Source organism: Serinus canaria, chromosome 7, assembly GCF_022539315.1.
Source record: "Serinus canaria isolate serCan28SL12 chromosome 7, serCan2020, whole genome shotgun sequence".
Classification (NCBI taxonomy): domain Eukaryota; kingdom Metazoa; phylum Chordata; class Aves; order Passeriformes; family Fringillidae; genus Serinus; species Serinus canaria.
Genome location: NC_066321.1, coordinates 15,196,659 through 15,216,049, shown reverse-complemented (window position 1 = coordinate 15,216,049; position 19,391 = coordinate 15,196,659). Strand labels below are relative to the sequence as shown.

General features: G+C 48.9%; 1 protein-coding gene across 5 annotated transcripts in view; it reads right to left on the bottom strand.

Annotated features, from left to right (window-relative positions):
- LOC103814354 (tubulin monoglutamylase TTLL4) overlaps positions 1-19,391 on the bottom strand; it is a 39,205-nt gene that overhangs the window by 4,945 nt on the left and 14,869 nt on the right. For 4 of the 5 annotated variants that reach the window (XM_050976855.1, XM_050976856.1, XM_050976858.1 and 1 more), the window contains one exon: positions 14,483-14,648. Coding sequence is in view for 1 of the 5 variants with exons in the window: in XM_009088278.4 (XP_009086526.1) it covers positions 499-598; positions 2,449-2,586; positions 3,315-3,449; positions 4,013-4,111; positions 6,076-6,198; positions 6,811-6,939; positions 8,027-8,109; positions 8,193-8,387; positions 9,025-9,101; positions 9,495-9,605; positions 9,985-10,109; positions 12,097-12,160; positions 12,580-12,689; positions 13,370-14,592 (2,712 nt within the window). In the remaining 4 variants the exon portion in view is untranslated. Of the gene's footprint in view, positions 1-498; positions 599-2,448; positions 2,587-3,314; positions 3,450-4,012; positions 4,112-6,075; positions 6,199-6,810; positions 6,940-8,026; positions 8,110-8,192; positions 8,388-9,024; positions 9,102-9,494; positions 9,606-9,984; positions 10,110-12,096; positions 12,161-12,579; positions 12,690-13,369; positions 14,649-19,391 lie in introns of those variants that run through there. The other variant, XM_009088278.4, reaches the window with a different exon arrangement.

Here is a 19,391-nt window from a genome sequence, read left to right as displayed (position 1 = left end):
TGCCTCCATGTGTCTGAGATCATTGGGACAAAGGCCACATGGAAACTGTGGAAGGAATCTAGGCTCAATGGTGACACCAACACTGCACAGAACTGAAAAGAACAGCAATTCTGCAGCCCAGCCTCTCTTAAATACAGGAGGCACACAAGGCCAGTGACCCTACTAACCCAGCACTGGGGTCAGCTGGCAAAGGCTGTAAGAGCTGCACAGACACATAAGGAGGAGCAGGCAGTGCTCAGACTCTGTTTGTGGACTGGTGGGTAATATGCCCCTCAGAACACATCTGTTTTAATGTACAGATGAGTCAGTGAGACTGTGGCTTAAGCAAACCCTGTTTATTTCTGACCAGCTGTCTTGTAACCCACTGGAGCCCAAGTGCACCCCATCATCTGGCTGACTCCAGAGAAGAGCACAATGTGAAGAGGGACAGACATGTGGGACTGGCTGGGACATGGGCTTGGCATGATGATGCAAGTAACAGAGGAGGTTGTTTTGTACCTGGTCAGGTATCTTCTGCATCAAGTAATAGACCTTCTTCATCTTCTCTGCTCTCAAATGCTCAGATATTGGCTTGGACTTCTTCAAAGCACTGCTCAGACTGAGGACACAAGAGAGACAGTAGAGCATTTAAGTAGAGAAGACAAAGTCCTGTCATGGCAGAGCTGCTCCCAGCAACTTCTGAGAGAGTAATGACATCCTCATGAAAATGACATGGAGGAGAGAACCCTTTCTCCAAGGATTTCACTAGTTCCAAGATCAGTGATGGATCCACAGCCTTGTGCACCAGCACAGAATGTGGGAAGGATGTGGGCAGGGAAAATGGAGGACTCTGCCAGACCCTCACTAAGGTATTTCAGTGATCCTTCACCCAAAAGGTGAGCCATCACCTCACACTCACATAGGATGAAAGAGGGTCAAAGACACACCATGATGTGATTCACAGCACATGAAGCCTGGTGGGATCTCATGTTTACATCCCACTTGGAACACAGCTTCCTAACTGCAAACACAGGAATGGGGGTGCAAGTACACAGTACAGGTGCCATACAAGGAAGAAGAGAATTCTTAGATCAAAAATTCCCTCTGGCAATACTGAAGTACTCTCAGGACTCAAATTTACCCATATGCAATGGGAAGTCCTGGCCTTTTGTACTATCTGACCAGCAACCATCTGTTCAAAGCACCAACTTAACCATTTGGGGATGCCAGAATCTGGGAAATACTTCTTGAAAACCTTATAACCCATCTACAACATAGCTTCTTTCTTTCTTTTTTTTTTTTTCCCTGCTGCTGCTGCAAAACTTATTAGTTGTGTGCAGATCCAAACAGGGAGAGCAGAACCTTGAGTCTGTGCTGCATGGTGCTTGGGGAACATGCAGATCTACTGGAAATCTGCCTATATGCAACAAAACCCTTCATATGCTTCCCAGGGCAGGAAATACAGTTAAACAAGCTTGCCTCTGGATGCAAGAAATCTGGTAATGCATCATCTGAACCATTTTAAGGATCCACTTAATCCCCTGCAGGTCTTTTTGAGGACACCTGCCCTTCAGCACTTCCACTGGAAGTGGCAAACCAGCATGTGATCAAAGCACCGCAGATGAGCTGGTGAGAGCTCCCCATCTGGAACAGACCCATGTTCCAAGCTTCTCCAATGAAGGCACAGGGCACTCAGAGGGCAAGAGTCCCATCTTTTGGCATGCCCACACATCACGGCAGGTTGGTGCTTCACCCAGCAAGCTAATCCTTCAGTGACATATGGCCAGCAGCCATTCTGCTGCAGGGAACAGACTGGTTTCCTTCCAGCCATCAGGTATGAAACCAGGATAAGCCCTAGCTGTGGTGAAACACAGAAGTATTAGGGGTCTGGCTGGACACACACCCAGGAATTAGCATTCTGTAAAAAACAGCCATGTTGGCTGTGAAGTAAGACTGTGCACACCTCCACCCATAGGTTGGCAGCATGTGACACCTGCAGTCCTGCCTAAAGAACTGATCACTCCAGCATTTGCAAAATAACAGGTGCTCCTCTTGCTCCAGGCAGCAGCATGTCAGTTCTGGTAAGTCAGAGGGTAAATGGATCCAGCCCAAACAGAGCCAGCCAGTCCTCCAAGCAAACAGAGAGGCAGTGAAACTTAGCATCATATTAGTTCTGGCAAGGGGAAGGACAAGAGAGCATGACTTGACTAACTGCGGAGCAAGCAAAAATTACATTGGCCTCACTTCCAACTATGGACCTACAGAGAGGGCATAAATCCTTCTGCATTGAAGAGACCACAGGAACCAGACACTCAGGCAAGGAGACAAGTTCTTTGGACCCATAGCTGAAGCACTAGCAAGCACAGGCTCAACAGCTAGAAGCCAGCATTTGCTGGACTCCAAGCAGCCCCCCCCACATGAAATCCCACAAGAAAAAAGCCTGCTTCTCTAACAGAGAAGGGGGCGAACCTGTAGATAGAGCCACTTCTTGTCTGTGCCGTTGAATCCACACTATCCATGCTCGGCAGAACAAAACCAGCAAGGTTGAGGAGGTCCCGAATCATCTGGCCCTTGATGCTCACATCCAGTGGGGAGTTGGAGTGGAGGCTGCAGAGAGGAAGCATCACAGCAGCCTGAGTGCTAGAATGAAGGTGTCAAGCCCCACGGCCCCAAGATCAATCCCTGGGTTATCACTGACTGGGACACAAACACCAGCCTGTCCCTTACCTTGTGAAACCAGCCATAAGACACTGAGAGAAAAATCCTGGCAACAGAGCTTTGAAGGGGGGGCTTCCTATCAGAAATAGTTAATTTTTCCATCTCTTCCCAAGTTTGCTAGAAATAGGCAAATCCACCCCCAGAGCCCCATGTACATGGCTCTGTGTACAGCTCATGCCCACCCACTCTTGCAGACAGGGAGGCCACCCTGGTTACACTGCAGCTCCCGGCCCTGCCTGCACAGCCAACACCACAAGGCCGGATGTGGTCAGGAAGAAAAGAACAGTGCACGAGGCAGTGGAACTGCTGATTGCTTCTGCCCACGCAGAGAAATCTCTGCCATCACCCGTTTTGTATAAGACACATCCCTCCTTGCCTTCCTTTTTTAACATACTCTTCCCTGGCTCTAGCTGGAGCATGCCCAGAAAAGCTTTCTGAACTGCAGAGGAATGTTGCTTTCACAGACAGGGAGGGCTTTGATTCCTGCAATCTGGAGAGAGAGGCTTCAAAGCCCATGATCTTTCAGCACAGGCTACAGGGGACATTGCAACTCAAACTCACTTTGTAGTAAAAGAATGGCCATTATCCACTCTGCTGTGGCTCAGAATATGCTTTACCTTGGGGAAATGTTGACTTCTAAGATCCAGGGCTTGAGGTTTTCATCCAGCATGATATCAAACCCAAACAGCTCATGGCAGCAATACGGACGGCGCACATACATCTTCACCAGGCTGTTCACGTAGGGCTCAGAACTGCAAGCCAAGAAAAAAACCACTTATTTCCAGCAGTCAGACAGACAGCAGAGCTCTGGCTGTTTACAGCACGTGCTGACAGATCTGGAAGTGTAATGCAGCCACGTGCTGTGGGAGCAGGTGGGCTGAGGGACCAACAGAGGCCTCTGTGTTGCTGCTGCCTCACCACATATGGATCCAGCACTGCATCTTGAGCACCCCTGCTGTGTCAGGTAGCATCCACCTCTGAATGCAAGATTTATCCTGCACCAGGGACCATCCTCTCAGGCTCCCGGGCAAAGCAGGGGAGCGGGTGGCAAGCTGGGCAATTTTGGGTGCACTGCACCTTCCTGGCCTTCAGGCAGGTCAGGAAATAAAGGTAATATCTATTTACCCACTGCAGCTACTGTAGCAGGAGCATAAGTGACAGGGTGAAAGGAGCGATCTTCAGAGAAATACTGAAGCCAACAGCAGTGATAACACTTCATTTAAGAGCAGAAGGAGAAGGCTGAGAAGGGACTGGACAGTCAAAAGGGCCAAGGTGCACCTCATAGACACACAGAGCAAGGGGTGCCAAGACTCACGCAATGATGGTTTTGATAACGATGTCCTTAATCTTCTCCCAGATGGCCTCACTATTAACTCCTTTCTGGGTCAGGTAACCCCAGAGAGCTTGGAGTGCCCTGTGAGAGAGAAAGCAAAGGAGCTAAGGGGATTTTTGAAGGAATTTTGAATGAGTTAGAGATGGGATTTTCCAGTTGCTTTAGATGATGTGGTTTATTTTTTTTATCTTCTACATAGGTAGGAAAGGTGAGTTTGGTTCACACCTTTACTGCATGGTTCAGAAGGTCACAAGACAGCTAGTTACAAGACCTTTTAAGGATTTATTGACTAATAAAACACTGCTAACAAGGATATTTATGATTTTGACCTCATTTTTAAATATTTCGTCTTATAGACTCATGTTACAGTAAAGTTTTCTGAGCCAATCATGTTATGACACACAAACTTACACTAAACTCTAAAACTCTAAAACTCTAAATTTTCTTCCACTTTAACATGTCTCTGTTTCAAATTATAAATCTATATTCTCGCTTCTAGCACTTAAGTTTGGAAGCTTTTCCCAAGGTCTTAGATCAAATACTGTGTTTAATTTTAAGCTTTGGCGTATAGGCCCAAAGTTCTCAGAATTCTTTGCATCTTGGATTCCAACATACAGCCCCTTGCTGCTGGTGGTGAAAGTAACAGAGGAGAACCCTGACAGTGCTCTTCCCTGGCATGGCAATCCTCCTGACATCCTCAAACCTCTCAGTTCCTAGTTACTGCTCTCCCCAGCCTGGCCCCTGGTTTTGAAGGCACAAGCTACTAGGAACATGAATCTGTCATAGACTTCTCAGCAGAGTCCCAAATTAGCACATGAGCAAGGTAAGTCAGGCCCAGATCTTCTCTTCCCTCCCCCTCCATGTCCTCAGCAAACCTCCCCTTCCTGCAGGCCTTCCCCCGCAGCACTGCAAAGCAGCTCAGCAGGAAGACCCCAAAAATGTTTTAGCTAAAGCCACTTCACTGAGGCTTCAGGGATGAAAAGAATTTCTGAAAAATGTGGTAACAAGATGGTATGGGGGAGCATCTATGCTTTTACAGGAGTTTCCCATACCACACTGAGTGCTGCAAGCTACTCTGACACTGAGCCAAGGATGCTGAGATATTTTTCAAGTGAGACCATGTGGCTAATGGCCAGGAATCCAAAGGTCACGCTTCCTGCATACAAGATGGAGTGGATTACAGCCACACTTATCTTTAACATTGGAGCAGCCAGCGTTGACTTGCATGCAAGTATGGGAAACCCACTCAATCCCACCTCCTCGCAATTGTAACTGCTGAGAGGCAGCAGACCCTGCTAAAAGTCCCAGTGGAGGAAGAGACCACTGTGGAGCAGGTCCAGGTCTAAGTGACATCTTCTGCAACTCCATTTGAAGTGCAGTAGACCTGCCCAGGCTGAGAATTGAGAACTCAATCCTGCACTATTTTTAAAAGAGTTCAAACACCACCATGGAATCAGAGACAAGTTCCTGGGGAACATCCATTCACCCATGGGACAGCAAGGAATTGCAAAATTGCAGCCCTCCTCCCAAAGGCCTAGAAATGGCCCCACTGCTCCTATTCTCACTGAGTAGCACATAAGTTAACAGTTCTGAACCAGAGCTGTCCCCTTCTCTGCCTCCACAGCAAAGTCAAGAATGAGATGGGCAGAAGCTCCCATCCAGCCGATTTAAGCATCACCCACTCAATATCTAACAAAAACCAATCAGATTCTGCTTTAACTACATCCCATCACCCCCACAATAGGGGAAGGGGATGAATGAGCAGAGATGAGTGCAGTGTTGGAAGCAGGGAATGGCACAAACACAGGCAGGATGAACAGCACTTACAGCTCAAGCAGTAGTGGACAGGATGAGTCACAAGCCAGGGAGACCATCCAGATTCCATTGACACTAACTCATGCTAAAATCACTCTGTTCTTCCCCTTTCCCAAGTGGAAGCAGATGATACAGAAAGCAAGTTCAAGTTTTGGGTAAGAATACTGAAAAACAGTCTGACTTAATGGGAAATAGAAAGAGCTGCCTTGTACCCTAAAAGCAGCACCTACCATTTGTGTCCCTGACAAGCAGTCACATCAAAGTTGGATTTGTACTTTGTGTTCTTCTTGTTCACACTGTAGTTGGTCAAGTGTATGAACTTGTTGCTGAGGCTCTCTATTGAGGAGGAGTACCTGGAGAAGGCAAGAGGAACACAAGCTGTCCGAGACTGAAGTGGCTGTCCTCAGGTCTGTGAGGCAGGCACAGACTTTGTTCTCATTTCAGAGCACTCTCAGCCATCCACCAGCTCTGCTGCCTGCAGCTCTCTGTCCTCACAGGCCAAGAACTAATGGAACAAAACATGAGACAGAACAGGCTGCCTTGGGACAGTGGCATGCAATCCCACCTTCAAGAAATAAAAACCAGAGTATCAGTGAGCAGAAAACTGATAGAACTCCAATGGCCTGAGGCAATACCATAAAAACTGGAAGAAACATCTCAGTTTCTGGTGTGCCAGCCTTTATGCAGAATGAAGCACAGACAATGTATTTCAAGAACTGCTTTATGCTGAGCTGATCTTTCATTGGGAAGGTTGGATGTAGGCAGCATCCTCTCACATTCCCTTCCAACAGTCACCTGCAGCGACCTCCTGTGTTTCCACACTGCCTCTTAAGCAAGCAAGATACACCTTTAAGCATCACCCTTATAGGGCTTGACTCCCTCCTGCCCCAGCCAAGGCAGGTACCACAGCCACAGGTGCCTGGGCACCAAGGCAACCCCCAGCACTGCTCTCCTGCACAACCTACCTGCAGCTGGCAAAGCGAACCAATCCATCCTTGAACAGGTAGACCCTGAGGGGATCATAGCAAGTGACGTAAACATAGAGCCTCAGGTCAAACTTCTTCCCGCCAATGAGGTAGGGTTTGTGCAGATATCTGCAGAGGGAAAGAAGCACATAAGGGTTAGGATTTTCATATGCAGGAACATCTCTAACCCCCAATTCAGAAGCCCTGGCAAAACAAGGGATCAATGCAGAAGCCTTTTTGCACAGCATTTCAAAGTTAATCACATCACAGACAAAATGAGAGAAGAGCAGCTCTCCCATTCACGAGGAGCTCCTGCAGCACATAAGCAGTGTTTCCTTCTGCTCAGTTCCATTTTGAAGAGATTTCCCTCAGTTTTAAGGCACAGTAGCTTTTCCACACCCACAATGCTGATCACAATTTTCAGGAACATTTAAGACAAGCAGTACACCACAGATGGTTTCGTACAGTAAGCAGAAGCATTTGGGTATTTTAATCCAACTCATATGATTATTCATCCCAGAGGTTCATGATTTTCCATAGGAAAATTTATCTCTTTGCATGGAAAGAGGACAGGGAGAACTAACAAGCAAACACAACAGTTCCCTGTCTGCCAAACACTGCAGTTTTCCTGCTCTCACAAGAATCTTCCCAGAAAGCAGCCTCAAATCAAGATGAACTATTCCACTTTTCTGCAGAAGGGGAAGGAAATTGAGAACTCCGTTATTTCAAGAAAATCCTTTGCATCTACATGCATTGAGGCTCTTACTGAACCATTCTAACTTGGATATAACAAATCTTTGACAACTGCCACCTCTTCCCTGGGACTTCTCTTTCCACTGAGCTTGTGTGAACTGGATAAGAATTGTTTGTCTCCAAACATGCCAAACCCCAGAGCACAGAGCAGTGAGAGCCGGATCACAGCAGAGTTGAAGCTGTCCACCTGCCAGACAGAAGCTCCAGAAAGTTCATGAAACCAAGTTGTGTCTGAGACCTCAAATATCTACACAGAGACAGCAGCACTGCAGTAAGCCCAGTTGCAGATGACGGAGCCAAACTTCCAGCAGCAGGACAACCAGGCAGTCTCCAGAGAAATCTCCAGATGCAAATCAAGTACTTCTACTTTGCCACATACTGGTAGGGGCCCAGAATTGGCCAGAGATACGAGACATTAAGAGGTCCCAGGCTGTGTGTCAAGCTTGGTTTTATGTTCATTCACCTCTGTACTAGCAGTGGTCTCCTTTTGGGGAGCTGGCTCCATTTGTGGATGACCTGGATACCTACGCCTCTTGCTGATGCTGGCTGCAAAACACAAGCAAGAAAGGGTCAGATCTTCTCCCTGCACCTACAAAAAGACAGAGGATTGAGTTCTGCTTTACACCTACTGGTTTCACAATCCATTTCTGTCGGCTACCTCCTTCCTCCCATGCTTTCCTGAGTAATTTGATGTCCTGGGGCAGGATGAAAGACTGAGGGAAGAAATTAAACTCCTTTTTCCCACAGCGAGCCTGCATCTTTAACAGGTTGCGCCACAGACGGTCCTTCCTTCCAATTTGAAATGAACCGGGGAAGTGGTTTAGCTGGAAAGGAACACAGATGCTATGAGATCTCTCTGCTTCCCCTACTCCTTGCCCACCCCTTTCTGCTCCCCTGGCAGAGGATACATTATTTCTGAATACAGTGCAGGGTAACAGTCTTAGCTACCCTCCCAAGATTGCACCCAAACTGATTCCACCTAGTCCTGAAGCTTTGCAGAGACAAACCGCGAGCATCACAGCTCTTCAGAACAGGCATGTACTTGTGACAGATACCAAACCTTTGATCCCTTGCAGGTTCTCAAGCCATAAGTTACACCTGAGTCTTCTGTGATCAGAGTAAGGTACATGCCCTTTGCTGCACTGGCAGTGAGGGCATTGTCCCTACCCCTCAGTTCTGCCTGAAGGAGGACTGCATTGCTTTAAGCCGCAATGACTGAATTTAGAGAAACTCACAAATAAACACAATTTGGCTACAGCCTCAGTCTGTACAACAGCCACCCTCACAGCAGAGATGCCCATCCAGCTATGTCTGTCTCTTAGACTCCTCTTCCAGTTCTGGAAGGGACACTGCAGGGACAGCTGGCACAGCAAACACTTGGCCCTGAAGAGACGGGCACCCAAATTCCTTGAAACACACTCTCCATGCACATGATGGAGGTCAGCAAAAAATAGTCCATACCTTTTGGTGCTCCATGATGGCTTTGAAGCCAGGGGATTTCATATGGGGGCCCCAGCAACCCAGCCAGTCACTGCTTTCTGCAGGAAAAACAGAAAAGTCCATGACTGAGTACCCTGCCACCTATAACACCCACTCAACCCACAGCACTCCATCTTCTTGGGCTAGCAGAAGCATGCCAGGGATGCTGCACAGCCATAGCACAAAGCACTCATACTTGCTACTGCAAAGATGCCAAAGCAAGGGCTGAGTGGCATTCAGTTAATCAAGTGGGTCATATCGTTGCAAATAAGCAGGTCCCCTGCTGGGACCCACAGATCTTGGATACTGCAGGTCAGACAGGCAAAAACATGAACCCAGCATCCTGCAGTGCCAAGCCTGTATTGCTTCTGCTCTGTTCTTTGCAGGCATTCCGCCTTCTTGTGTCCAGGCGCTGGAGGCAAGGAGGGACACAACGTTGCCTCCCAACTTACTTTTGCTAACTCTGAAGTGGGACCTGCCAACGGTTTGCTTCACTATGTGAGGCGTGACTCTGCATATTTTCCATCGCAGCAGCTTCCTCTGCTCCCAAGGCAGCTTTTCCACTAGGAAGGCAAAAAGTTAAAGACTGAAGGAAAACAAACACAATACTTGGATTTACTACTGCTGCAAAATTCTTATGGTTTGCTGCACAGGCACCAGGCCTGTACATAAGGGTGCATAGCCCTTGTTACAGAATTGTCATGGAGCAGCTGGGGGAGATCCAGGACACTGGAACATTTAGTGGCAGCCTGAGTCAAGCTCCAGACAATGGAAGTAACAGTTTACTGCAGTCATGTGGATCTCACAGTAGTGTTGGGTGTCATCATGGGAAGGGTTAAGGGCAGCCACTGCCAGCTAGCTCCAGGCTGTGCGCTGGCACCACTTGCTCCCTAATAATGGGCTGGCCACTCTCACCTTGCGCAGCAACAGACCCTGGCTCACCTGCCTCATCCCGAGTACTGAAGTAGATAGTTGGAGGCACATTAGGGAATAAACTGCAGACAAGAGCTGGTTTGAGCACTTTGTCTTGAGCCGCAGAAGGCTGGGCCAGGCACTCGATGCGTTTCCTAAGAAAGATGAAGCAGCAGTCAGCTGGCTAAAAGTGAAAAGTAACAAAGGAAGAGGGAAGCCAGAAGGAGCCTTAATCTGGGTATCAGGAATCTGCACCATCATTGCAATGTGGTGGGCAAGCAGTGGGCACTAAGGTCAGTAACTCAGTCTGCAGCAATGGGGGGATGAGTCTGCAATGAATGCACATGCCAAGTACCTACTGTGGGGTTTTTGATTTTCTGGGGCAAGGAGTGGAGTCTTTTACACGATAAATCCTATAAACTAGTCCAAGGGCACAAGGGGGGGTTGATTGTAATACATATTATTAAACTGTTGCAACCCTCATGGTTTTACTGTGTTGCAGGGAAGAGGGATGGAGTTTTACCCACTATATGTACACCTTACCACAGCAAGCCCCAATACCTGGAAGGAGGGATAGAATTTGTAATGTTTCTATTAAGGTTGTGATGAAGTGAAAAGCAGGGTTTGCAATGAACATATATTCTAATATATGCCACTGCAGATAGGGGAAGAAGCCACACCAGAGCAATCCAATAAAGAACAAAGAGCAGCAAAAGAAAAGGAACTACAACACACTATCATCAGTCTCTCAGGCTACCCCTTGCCTCACTGAAGGGACTGAGTGTAGCTTGTCACAAAAGAACTGGAGACCAGGCTGAGGGAAGAAGAGGTGTTTTATAGAAGTCCTTGGTTTGTTTTTTTTCTTTTCTTTTCAGTACTGAAATCAATAATTAAAAGTTTATTAACTGGTAAAGGATTATATTGGTTAACATTCTCTGGCACAAAACTGGGTTTGCCCACACAAATTGAAGGCAGGAGACAGCTGCAAAGGTTTCAAGGCCAGGCCAGCACACAGCCTGCACAAAGAAGTGGCCAACACCCCTCCCCTTCCCTCCTTGCTGCAAGAGGCATTTAGCCCAAACACTGCTTTTCCCCATCTGCCCCAGAGGCCAACCAGACACATCCTGCCAGAAACAGCTGCTGGGCCAGTTTACATCACCTCTGCAGGACTTTCATAATCACAGGTGCACACCCAGAGCCCTGCAGCACCCTAAGGCTCAACACTTGCTCACAGAAAGCCTTGCTTGTCTCCCAGATTAATGATGACATGACGGGAAGCAGCAAGTTGTCAGGCAGACAGCAAAGCCTGAGGCAGCCCTGGTGCAAGACCAGCTCCCACTGCTGGATGGGCAAAAACAGGTCCAACAAAGGTCAGCCAGGAGTCATGAAGGCAGGGCTCAGACGACCACAGGCTGACCAATGCTCCCCATACAAAGATTCTCCAAAAAGTTAAAGAAAAACCCAGGCTCCAGGACTTGTTTCTAGAATGCTAGGCTGAGACATGAAACTCCAAGGAGCTTTTGCAGTCTCCGGCCCAGGACACCTCCACTTTGTTCATCTGCTGGGCAATGACACTGCAAGAGCACAATTTAATCCAGTAAACCTAACTCAGCAACTGTCAGTGCCAGTGAAATTAAGACCCCTGTTTTGCTGCAGTGGATGCACCCTTAGCACTTTACAGGCTGCTGCCTGTAGCAACAGAGGTAGCTCTACTCTGCAGGGTAGCAAGGAAACCTGCTTTAGATGGGACATCTGTTCCTATCTTCACTCCTTTACCCCACATGCTACCATCTCCTCTGTCCCTATGGAGGGTAAAGATGACAGAATCACAGAATATGTTGATTTCAAAGGGACCCACAAGGATCATCAAGTCCAACTCCCTCCCCTGTCCAGCACCATTCCCCAGAGTCACACCATGTGCCCGAGAGCATTGTCCAAATGCTTCCTGAACTCTGTCAGGCTTGGTGCTGTGGCTGTCTCCTAGGGAGCCTGTTCCAGTGCCCAGCCACACTCTGGGTGAAGATCCCTTTTCTAATATCCAAGCTAAACCTCCCCTGACACAACTTCAGGCCATTCCCTCGGGTCCTGAGACAAGTATGGGAAAAATATACCAAGTTCAGTGCACTGTTTACAGCTACTGACCTGGATGCAGGAGTCATGGAGCTGCTGGACAACACATCGTCATCAGAGGAAGCATCTGAGTCACCTGCAGTAGGAAACAAACTCAGGTTTTGTCTCTGTGAGGAGGGAATGCACACAGAGTCAGGGAGGGAAGAGAAGAAACAAATGCTGCAGGTGATAGAACCTTCCAGCTACCCCAAACCCTTGGATCCTGGCTTTTGCCCACCAGTTGGGGGTCATAAAAACAGGAAAGGGAGCAGAGCTGTCAGCCCTGCACAGAGAGGAGATGGTTAAATTCTGGAGGACAGTGGTGAGTCCTAGCTTGCTCCTGGAAGGAACCCATGCAGTTTCTCCTCACTGTTACATCACTTTTGAGTTCAGTACATCCTGAAATGACAGCATGAATGTAAGACAGGAGGGCAGCTGTGCTGACCCCCAGCTCCCAGACAGCTCTTGCACCCCCCACACTGAGGCATGGAGCACAGCCCTCCCTGGGGTACTCACTGTCCTCATACTCCTCTTGACTGGAGCTCTCATCTAGGCCATCAGGAAGTTCTTCCTCTGCTTCGTCCTGGGGATGGCTCAGCTGCAGCAGCGACTTCTCAGCAGTAGCACTGGGTCAAAGGACACCACATCAAAAGGAATGACTCATGCTTTCTGGGGCCAAAAACCCAGAAGCCCATGAGGCAACATGAGATAATGTGGGCAGGGAACGAGGGCACTGCCCTCCCCAATGCTGATGTACAAGCACTCATCCCAAGCTAGCAAGATGGAGAGGCCCCAGATCACGCTGAGAAGGAACACATTCCAGAGCAGCTAGAAAGAAGAGGAAAAAGGACACCCTCTCCCAGCAGGAGAGCAGGAGCTCCATGTTCTCACACCCTCTCTATCCTGTATTAGCTCTGTGTTCTTTTATGAACCCATGTCTCTGACTAGAAAGGCCTGGTTCAACGAGCAGGCTTCATTCATTCACATGTGCAGAGCTTTCCACTGCAGGCAGGCCCCCCCCAGCTGAGAAGAACAAACTAGAAATGCCACATAGGAATTCCATACTGAGGTTGAAGGAGAAAACAGCTTGGAGCCATCCCGAGTGCCTGTGTCAAGCTGGGGGTTGCAGGAAGGTGCCCCACCCACTAGGATGCTGCAGTTGGGTTTTGCTCATGGACACAGCCCATAGTTATCCTTATGGCCACCTCGTACTGCTCACAGTGCATCCTCTCCTAACACATGCAGACACAGTGGCCAGCCTGGCACATCCTGCTGCAGCCTCTCTCCTCCTCCTGCCTTTACTTACCTAAGCTTTCCTGAGACCACAGCCTGGGCCCGTTTCTCTTCTTCCTCCAGTTGGATGGTGGACACCTGTGCTGCCACTTCAGAGATGGCAACAAAGTGCAGAGGCTCTGTTCTTGCCAGGTGGTCCCCAGCACACAGAGGGCTCAGACGACCCACAGGACAGCAGCCGGTGCTGCATTCAGGAGCACTGGCGCGCGAGGCCGAGGGACGGACACTGATCCGCTCAGTGCGGGTAACGGTATCAAAGGTGCCTGTAAGGCTCGAGTTACTGTTAAGGCGATGGCTCTCCAGCTCCAAGTCCAGGGGAGCAATGGTTCCTTTCTGGGTGATCTGCACTCCAGCATGCTGCCTCCTCCCGCTGTTCTGGTTGGACAGGCTGCCCACATTCATAAGGCCGGAACTTTCAACTTGGCACCCAAAGCCTCTGTGTGTGGCAGCCTGACTAGGTAGCTGCTGCACAGCCTTCAAGACGCTCTTCTCCAGTTCCTTCTCTTTTGAGCTGTGAGGTCTCCCCTTAGCATCCTCCAATGAGCACAGGTCTTTCCTGTGGATAGCACTGCTTGTCCTTCCTGAGAATTGCACAGGGGTATGGGAGGGGATTTTGTTTGGCTCTAACACAACGTTGCTGTTCCTCACTGCCCTGTTGATCAGGCTACTAGGGAAGCTGTCTCTACTGTCCCCAGAGTGAGACCATGAAGTAGCAGGAAAACTCTGGGTGTTTTCCAACTTTTTCATCTTAAGTGACTGCAGAAAAGGCACTTTAGCATTGCTTGGCCGTAGGAAGGAGTTGTTATTGAGCACTGGTCTACAGGAGCTGGTAGCTTGTTGACCTGAGCTGAGGGCAGAGCCTTCAATCCCAGGTCCAGAGTGCTCCTTTGCCAGCAGGCAGGGCTCCATCAGCAGGGAAGACATCACCCTTCCCGTGGCAGAGCCAGCATCTGGAGGGCTTTGGAGGCTGTCTTCAGTGGGCTGAGCATGGCATAGAGATGGTGAGCACAAGAAGCAGGATTGCTGCAGAGGGATCCCTGAGGGCAGCAGGATGCGATCCTGGAAAGCACTCGCATATCTCTTCTCTAAATTCCAGACGGGTTTGGCCTGCTGCTGAGTGAGGCGCCAGGGCCAGCACGGCTGAGGTCTTTCTGCCGGAAGGCTGCCTGACTCCAGCCCAATGCTCTTCTGCTGTTTGGGGCCCTGATTAGCATGGTCTGGTCCTGAGGACGCCATGTAGAGCCATAGCACTTGAGGCACAGTCAGTCATCTACAGCAGCATCTTTGCTGGCCTGAAACAAAAGGATAGCATGAAAGACACTGTCGTCCTGTCAGGGGACAACACCCAGCCTAATGCCACATGAGGAAAGCAGGGTGAGCTGGTTTTCCTGCAGGATGAAAGCCACATCTCCCATTTACTGAGCTCACCAAGAGTCTCTGGAGACCAAGTCAGAGAATGGCTGGCATCTCACATGAAACCAGAGGATGCAAAGAACAATGTAGAGAGAGCCATCTGCAGGAAAGTTTGTACCCTGCAAACACACAGGGGTGCCTGACTACCAGCCAGGGCCATGGGGTAGCAGTTCCAGCACAGTCACCCTGTTTGCAACAAGAGGCTGCCTGCCTGGGATCCACGTGGCAGCTGGAGCCCACTCCTACAGCTCTGCGCCTCCAAAATCAACCTCCTGACTCTGTCACAAATGCCAAAACATCTGTTTATTTTTTCTCCCTACTCCTTAAAGCTTCAGCTCAGTACATTACACAACTATATGAGAACCTCAGCCCTTGCTTTTAAAAGAAACATGTTTCTCACTCTTGTAGAAAAGCTTAGTGAGGGCTAAAGGCTTCCTGTAGAGCTCAGGACTGAGAATGCAGCAAGAACCAAATGTAGGGCTGTTTTAACATCAACACCTCTGTTTCCAGCAGAGACTGGAAGTACTGTGCACATACATCTCTCCCCACTGCAGTCCTTCAGAAAAGTCTTCTACAAAGACCAAACTGGCAGACCAATGAGCTGCCAGTGTCCTGAATCTTCCTAGAATGAACTATCGCACCATACCTGCAACATACTCTTGCCTGAGGAGAAGGGAAAAGAGAAAACAAACCACTAGCCAGTTATTGCTTTAACACATGCCTGGAGGGCCCCTGGATACAGCTGCGATAGGAATTTGTATTCCAAGCAGGCTGGCTGGTTCTTCCACCTTCCAGCTCTCACATGCTTGCATGTTTAAAAAAAAAAAAAAGGTATAAAAAGAAGGATAAGCAGCGCATCAGCCATCACACTCTTCCTTTTCTTGCCATACACATACACACTCCTTTCTCACCTGAAAGACAAGCCTCAGATGCAGCAGTTAAAGTGTAGCTTGGAGACACTGAGGTTGCTCTGTAGCACCATCACAGCAGCTCATACCACCACAGGGCTGGGTCAGACAGACCTACAACTGCCAGACCTTCTCAACCTGTGAATCAGCTCCAGTCTCCAGCACATACCAGATCAGCAGCATCTCAGCCAGAGGATGCAGGAGATGGAACATCCCATGCAGAATCCCATAGGAGCTATACATCCTCAAGGAGAGCTGCTACCCTGCCAAGCTCTGCATGGAAATATGGAAAAGTGCTGAGTCCATACCACTCCCATAGGGCTGCAATGCTTGTCAGAGCTTGTACAGTCAAGCTGAGAACTCCTGATGAGGACAGGGCACCTACATCCCAGTGGGAGCTGCAGCCCAGAGGGGCTCCAAACCCCAGGGAAGAGAATCCCACAACTGAGATGTACAACACTATTCCATTGCTACCCAATCTGCCCCCAGCAGCAAACCTGGCTGTGTTGTGACATTCACAGCGATTAGCACAGAGCGACGAAGCTGTGGCTCAGATGCCGTCACCTGCCCAGCTCAAATTTCCACCAGTAAACAAGGGAGCGGAGCTTGGCTTGCACACGTTGCCCTCCCCCCCAGCTCACAAGCACACTCAGACCACAAAGTGACCCTAGCACACCAGTGAACATAGGTGTTAAAGAGCAAATTAAAATACAAGGAGAATGAAAGTGTTTCTGCCTGGAGGGTCTGTCACTGGCATCACCACCTGCACTGGCAGTTTGGCCATTGCCTGCACACTCACCCGGCTGTGAATGACCTTGTAAAACCAGCCTGAAGTGAAAGCCATCTGTACCTCATCTCCACCCGGCTTTACAGCTATCAGTGAATCATCCTGCTGTAAAAATAAAGGTGATGTGGCCTAATGAAGCTGTAACAAGGGCCGTGAATCTTACAGTCAGCTTAAACACAGGTGTGAAAATGCCAGCACAAGTCCTGTGTGACCCTGATCTGGAGTAAGTGACAACGGTAGCACAGATGTGATTGACACAGACACGAGGATGCTGGTGACAGCTGTGGCTGCCAGGGTGGAGGTCTGGGCATGGCACAGCCTTAGCTAACACTGCCTGGAACCCAGCCCCACAGTAGCAGACAAAGATGCGCTGACCTTGCCCCCCTCCTGAGCAGTTTTGTCACAGAGTTGCAGAAGAGTCTGGGCCAGCACAGGGGAGGGGGGTGCAGGAAGCAGCAGCTGCATAAGAAAGCTGCAGCCTTTAGCAGAGCTTTCAGGTAAGGCCTAGGCTGGCCAACAGCTAGTCACCATCACTGTTTCCCTGTGGAGACACAGGAGTTCAGAGATAGGGGCAGGAGGGGCAGGAAGGATGAAAGGAAGATGCCCTCACAGGAGGCAGGTCAGGATGCATCCAGACTGATAGCACCAGTCCATGCTGCCAGTCCTTCCCCCCATTCATACCTCTTGCATGCCAGCACAGCCATCTCTAATGTACACCTGAAAACTGTCTCCCATCCTTACTGCAAGGACAGCTTGACAAAGCAGCTGCTGAGCAACCAGGAGACCTGATGGAGATGGAGGGAGGCACCTTCACGTGCCAGGCTGTGGTCACAACAGGACAGCAGCTGCCACATCTCTGTAGCTCTGGGTAGGAAACACGTCACCTGCCCCAGGGCAAATCCCTGCTGGTTCCAGCAGGGAAGTTTTCCCTTTATGTTTAATTCAGCTGGAGTTTTGGGATGGACGAAGGTCACAGCTTGATGTAATCCTTAGTTCTGCCAACCCAACTCTATGAGAAAGGAGCTGGAGTCTGTTCTGCATCTCACAATAGCAATAAAATAACACTCTTGAAATTTTATTGTAGAAACATGAGCTAGGAAAAACCCTGGGTGAACTGGCCAGGCTGGAATTCAAACCCAACCAAGTAATTAATGGATTTTGGCTTGGACTTATTGACACACAATACAGAGGCCAAAGCTGTCACTGTTGGAGTGACTGTACAGCTGCACTTGCTTACAATTATTCTGCCAGCACCTTTAATTGCCACACAGCTTGCTTGCAAGTGTTGGGAGGTCAGCTGGAGCACTGCCACAGCCTGTACAAATGTGACATCACTAGAGCACAGGGCCAACATGTGCCCCGGCCTCTGCACACCAAGTACACAGCAGTCAAAACCCTTTCATCCAGCCTGAGCCCCACTGCAGCATGTGTTCCTCTAATGGCAGCATGGCAGCTCCTCACAGTCCTCTTCCAAACAGGAAAGGACAAGACCTCAAGAGCCCGGGTGCACATCATCCCACTGTTAGAAGAGTTTGGCTGTGGAGGTTATTTTAAGTGCAGCTTGCTGATACACTTAAAATAACAAGAGCTTGTAAATGTATGCATTGCAAGCTGACCTGATAATGTGTTGTCAGCCACACACAGACTAAAATCACAAGGAAGAGAGATTACAAAACTGCAATTGCTATTGTTTTCTATGCCATTGCAGGGTGCATATTCTGATCTGTTCTTTATTATTAAAAAGGATAACATATTTTTCTAAACAAGACCTGAATTTACACCAAGTTCCTCACTTGCAGCTCTGGGACTTTTGATTAAAGCTTGAACAAGCAAGTTAACAACAGTGCAACACAAATTTACAGGTTTTAAAACAAATATACACTTAAAAATAAGGGTTTGTATCCCTTCAAAAAATTTAAAACTTTGAACAAGATAAACAACATTGATCTGAAACCAAGTGCCTAAAAGTGCTCCAACAGCTCATAGCTAGGTACAAACTTGTGTTTCAACAGCATAGAAACAGGCCTCCCTCCCCTACATCAGCTCCAAGAAACTAGTGGCCTCAAGGGCAGTCCCACACCAAGCCAAAGCACCTGAGGCCACCAGCAAGTTCAAGCTGAAGAGCAGAGGGTGTTGCTGGCCACAATTTGTCAAGAGGACAATACAGCCCAGAGGCAGCTTGGCCACTGCAGAAATGCTCTTGGGTACATCAGCCTGGTGCGCTGCTTTGCCACACAGTTAAGCATCACAGTTCCCTCTCAGCTTTGTTACCATCCTTGCAGAACCACATTTTGTGTGCAAATCCAGCGGATGACAACCAATTTCTGTCCCAATCAATACATTAAAGTTTTATGTGGCCACTCAGGTCAAAAACAAAACAAAATAAAACAAAAAAAACAAACAGTGAGAAATCAACCTCTGTGAGGATGCATCAGCAAATTCCACCTGCATCCCAGGATTACATTTGTGCCAGGGTTGGTCATTTCCATTCATCAGCTGTGGTGCTGAATTCCACTCCACACAGAATAGAGGAAGTATGAGGAGTGTATGGCTGCCTGAAAAGACCCTTTACCTAAGCAGAGTATTGCTCTGCAAGAGAAAGAGGCACTCAGGTGTGTGTTCCTGTTCCCAAGGTGGAGGTAGACCTCAGGGACAGCAGGATGCTGGAGCAAGCCATGGGAGAGCTGCAATCCAGTCACCACCCCACCCTGTGCTGCAGCAAATGCCTCCCTCCATGCACACACAGAGTGGGCTGGGGACTGAAAGCTCCCGTGACTTCACAAGGGACTTTCCCATCACTCTAAGGGCATTGAAGCACAGTTGCCAGTTGAGTTGAGGAACTCTGGCACAATAGGCAGAAAATCCAGGGCTATAGTTGAGTGCACAAGGACATTTCAAATAAAGGGCCGGCTCCTTGCGCACCCCGG